Below are 5,329 nucleotides of genomic sequence, written 5' to 3' on the forward strand. Positions count from 1 at the left end.
AGCTATGCTGCGACTGTGGGAGTTGCAGAAACAACTGGACAAATTTCTGAACAGACAGCGGGGGCACAGGCCCCTGCAGGCCAACTGGGAATCCAAAACAACAACAACAAAAGCACTTCCTCAGCTGTTGAACTCTGCTTTGGAAGCACGCATTCCACATTTTGATTGGTTTTTCAATATTGACATGAATTCGGGAAGGAACAACAAGAAATTGTGCAATTTTCAAAACTTCTTTACGACATGTAATGACACGTGCTCTGCAACTGAGGTGAATAACAGACTTGGAATGACACAAACGGAAAAGATTCGACCATTTGAAAGGCTTAAGTTTTTATGAGCTTTTGTTTGAGATTCATAACAAATAAACTTTTATAAAATTCAATTCTCCGGACGCTGCTCTAAAAGAGTTATAGTGCCTTGTCTTTAAAATTATATACGATGCAATGATGTCTCATAGTAGGTGATCACTACTTATCCATTGGATTGTCCTACGCGGCTTAAGAGCAAACCCCCTTTATTGTACTTTTCGTGTTTAAGATCTGATTTGCCTTTTAGTCACAATAATGGCTTTCAGCAGTGAAGGACAACAATTCACAAAGGTGATCGGGCAGTTGAACACATGTGTAATGAAAGTTGATCATTTTAAAGGCATTGGCATTTTACCACCAAAGTTTGAAGGTGCCCCCAATTGGAGACAGATGGGAGATCTGCTTGTTTTCGGCTCTGCGCAACCTACTCTTGAAGGAATTCAAAATGTGCTTGCACATTACAAAGGGAACAGTGTGTCAAAGCTTTTGTGGATCAACATGCGCACTGAGCCAGTGGTTTATGTTCAAAATAAAAGCTTTGCTCCGAGATTGAAAGAAAATCCAAAAGTAAGGGCTAAATTTCTAACACTGACAGAAGACAGAAGGAATGTTCAGGCATTTTTATTTCACATTTTCATTGCATGTTACGGTGCTTTTTATGATCACTATTGTAAATTATGTAATACGGTATTTTTTGAGTTTTTTTTTGGGGGGGGGGGGGGGGGGGAGGGCTTTGATTTCCACTCGATGGCACTTCTAGACACCTTGAGCAGCAGAAATTCAGATGGTTTTTAAAACAATTATAGAATCAAAACAGTAGAATTTTAACAAATTAACAACCTTGTAAAACCTGCAACAATGATTTTGCGTTCTCAGACATTCAATCTGAAAACAAAATAAAACAGTTGAAAGGGTTGTATCATCCTTCTTCTAATGGACGGAACAGTGTCTCTGGGTGAAGCTCCCTTTTGGACAGTTAGTGTGAACTTTTCATCACAATGGACGTTGTTAGGTGTATTTTCCGCTTCAAGGCTTTACCAAATACACAAATCTCACAGAATTCCTATTTCGTCAACGTGAAACCTTAGCGAACTCTAGGAGGGTACTTCTATAATCATTAAGACCTTCAGAACAACAAGCTTTCGAAAGGTGTATTGGGAGAGTACGTTTGCACGTATTCACCGAGAACCACTATTGTGAAATTTTGTCGATTGAGTTGAACCTGATTGATGACTCAACTTCGTATACAAGGATTCTAGTTTTGATTTCAGACCACTCTTTCGGTACAACCACTATTGTGAAATTTTGTCGATTGAGTTGAACCTGATTGATGACTCAACTTCGTATACAAGGATTCTAGTTTTGATTTCAGACCACTCTTTCGGTACATCTTCCTGTTCTCAATTGGTTGCATACTTTTGTAGATCTATGGTAGTAATGTGTTTGAGTACTGTAATATAATTTTGGCAATTGAAGATAAATTAAGATTGAAATTTTAATCGTTAAATTATTAGTAGCCGGGAAGCGATAGCGGCTATTATTGGAGACATCGTGGTTTTTACAATTCAGACTTTGAATTGTATTGGTGCGCTGTCTTTTCTTAAAGATCTGTTCACGCTTTTTTCAGCTTTTTCACGTCAGTGAGATGTCAAATTAGATGATGATTTTGGTCACTCTGAAATAGTAAAGGGAGCGAAAAATCGAGTAGGTTTGAGGCGTGCGGTTTTTCAAAATACCTTTAAAGTGGAGTGAGAAATTGGTATTTGAACAATTTGGCGGTTTTGGAGATGGATATTTTTCGGGTGCGTCAATTTAACTTGTTTTAAGAGTTTCATCTCCTTCAGTTCTTTTAATACGGTACATATGTGTTCAAATTGTGCCTATTTGCCTTTGCTTGAATTCATTAAGGGGCAGCTAAAACTTTTTATGACTTTGCCACCATTTTTTATCATAATATATTAGTGATTTTGCCCTCATTTTTAAAATTATCTATTGTCTTATCACTTAGTACCATCAATGACAGGTTTGATTGGTTGCTAATGAGGCGTAAAAAACCTAAATAATGGCTCGAGTTAATAGCTAGTGGTTTTTATTACTTTGACTCTACTTTTTCTCAAAATTTTTGAGTGAAATTTTCAGTTCTGCAAGTATTTGTGCTTTTTGATGTCTTATCATTTAATCTCATTGGGGACAGGTCTGATGCTGCTAATAGCGGTTAAGTTTATGATTTGATAGTTTTTGTTCAAAGTTAATATCTTCTATGACTTTGACACTAATTGTTTTCAATAATAATTATCAAAGTTTTTGAGTTTTTCTTTTCATTTTTGTCTTCTTGACTTAGTCTCATCATCGACCAATCTCATTGATTGCTAAAAAAGGTTCATTTAAAGCAAGTCATTTCAGTTCATAGCTATTGTTTTTTGTAACTTTTAAGCTTGTTCGTTTTTTTGAAAAAAAATCTTAGTGTTTTTTCAGTTTTGCTAGTATTTGTTGTACTTATCGCTGTCTCATCACTTAATCTCATTGATGGCAGGTCTCAACGGTCGTCATCGAGGACTCAACATTTGATGTAATTGTTTCCTTCAGTAGCTGTTGCGTTCTGTGATTTTTCTACTAAGTTATTTCAAAAAGTTTCAGCTAGTTTTAGTGCTTTTTTGGTTATTTCTGTCTGATTATTTAATATTATTAGTGAGAGCACTCATCCGCATTTAATGACAGTTTGATATTGATCCTGAATTTTTAAAAAATGAAAGCTGAATTTTTAGTCTTGCTTGTTTTTGTTGTTCTGTTGTTGTTTTTTTTGCTTAGTCTTATTACTAAGAGCTCTCATTTTCGAGCAGAGTTATTGATTGTCACGTCATAATTCAATACAATTGTATTTCAGGACTTGTCATGCTATGTTTATATAATTCGTCGTCTCCATCGATGATTCTTGCGAGCTGGCATCTTGGAATTGAGTTTTTCAATTTCAGTGATTTCTACTGCTTTGCAGATAAAATTTGTGTGCGTGACGTCATTTGTTCTGCCTTTAGGTCAATTGGATGACTTACCTCACTCAAAAATTACTTCTGAACTCGCTTGATGAACTTTAAATTTTATGAACATTTACTAGTCAATAGTGTGACGCTAAGTAGTGACAAACGTATATGCCCTAATTCTTGAGTATTTGAGTCTTGATTTTTTGATTTTGAATATTAATTTTTAAAAAGCTCCATTAGGGGTTTTTTCCTTATAGAGCGTATGTGTCTCATAAGAATGACAGTCGGAATCTAACCAAAAAGTCTAGTGGTCTATTAAAAGACTGGTTGTCAATCTGGCGATCTTATTTTTTTATCTATGGAAGGACACAAGCGTCTATCGCTGCTATTTTCCGGCAACCTGCCGGCTATGTTTTTTCCATTTGACTTCATCCTCAAAAGGCTATGTTTTGATTGAGAAATATCTCTGTCATTGATACTCTAATTGTTTCTACAGGAAAATCTGGAGATCGAAGGCTTGTCGGCCGACAAAACTTTTGAATTGGAAAACTACTTAGCTGATGAGGTATTGAGACCTTCGATCACTGCAAACAAGGATACGATGCACTATTTTCGAGACACCTACTCGCTTGTGCCAGCTGATAGAATTGACACGGAACATGATTTATCAGGAATCAAAGATGGAGATATACTTACAGTTAGCGGCATGTATGAGTCTGTAAATAAAACAGCCCCAGTTCCTATTGACTTTGTTCGGGTACCAATCAACGATGTGCCAAATGAACGCGTGCCCGAGTTACAGGAGTTTGACTACCTCATTGAAATAGTTTGTAGTAAAGTTGACAAAAGCACGGCTATTCACTGCAACTGTCAAATGGGACGCGGAAGGACAACTACTGGAATGTTCATTTGTGCGCTGATTATGTCGAAAAGCCAGAACAAGCAGATCCGAACTGATGTTGTCAAAAGCAAAGACAAAACACCCGAAAATGGCTACTATTCTTATGTCACCGCATTGATTAGCGCAGTACCTGAAGCCGAAAATGCGAAGCATGAAATTGATGCTCTTATGGACATGTGTGACCACTTGATTAATATGCGTCAGTTTATTTGGAAGTGCAAAGGTGATTACGCTAAAGAGATGGAAAAAGGAAACCAATCGAGAGCTGACTTCTGGAAGAACTTGGCTATCAACTATGTGGAACGTTATGTATATTTCATATTCTTCTGTCTGTATCTTTCCAGCAAATTTCAGGGAAAGGAAACTGGAGGAATAAAGTCATCCTTCAAATCGTGGTGTGAAAACCAGGAAGATTTATTTGTGAAGATTATTGGGCGTAAACCTGGACAGCGTCAAGATGTCGACGTGAAGAACCCATTATTACCCAAATTTAACTGGGAGTGAAATAATTAAATCAAGTTCTCTGATGCTCTTATTGCATACTAACTGTTCAAACTAACAAAATTGTGACAACAGAATGAATGCGCGAGGTCGAAAGAACTTGGCCGCGATCAATTTGTTGAGAGTGAGCGGATGACTTGACATTGTCAATTCTGCGTGATGTCTGTTCGCAGATTCAAAAGAAGTATCTGAACCCCAATCAATCAACCTTGTCTTCTGTGCTAATAACAATCACCTACTTAACCTGGCTAACGATCAGCTTCATAACATCTGTGCAATATTAACACAAATCAATCTATAATTTTGCAATTGTAAATAGTATCTTCATCTAATGTTAGATATTTAGGAATTAAAATTAGTTTACTTAAATTTTCTCCGAGACCCCTTGTTAATTAATTGCTCTCAAACGAAGTTTGTAGCAATTATATTAGGCCTGTCGGTCTTTTTTTATGCGATTTTTCGCTTGACCGATTTTTTGGTCTGACGCTTTTGACTTTTCGTCCTCAAAAACGGGATAAACAGGTAGCGCCCAGCGGGCATTACGTGATCTTAGAGCCTTTCAGCTCAAACTGTTTTGGAGACTTATACTTATCGTCTGAAGGGAGGTTCTTAGAGGTTGAAGGCACACCCCCACTACTATT

General features: G+C 36.9%; 1 protein-coding gene across 1 annotated transcript; it reads left to right on the plus strand.

The window, feature by feature from the left end:
* The first annotated feature begins 516 nt into the window (after positions 1 to 516).
* LOC142340193 (paladin-like) lies at positions 517 to 5,057 on the plus strand. The gene is made up of 2 exons (XM_075390697.1): positions 517 to 875; positions 3,783 to 5,057. The coding sequence occupies exons 1-2, from the start codon at positions 564 to 566 to the stop codon at positions 4,689 to 4,691; spliced, it is 1,221 nt and encodes a 406-aa protein (XP_075246812.1). The 5' UTR covers positions 517 to 563; the 3' UTR covers positions 4,692 to 5,057.
* The last annotated feature ends 272 nt before the right edge of the window (positions 5,058 to 5,329 follow it).

The sequence above is a fragment of the Convolutriloba macropyga genome, chromosome 5 (genome assembly GCF_964194025.1).
Source record: "Convolutriloba macropyga chromosome 5, txConMacr16.3, whole genome shotgun sequence".
In the NCBI taxonomy this organism is placed as follows: Eukaryota; Metazoa; Xenacoelomorpha; order Acoela; family Convolutidae; genus Convolutriloba; species Convolutriloba macropyga.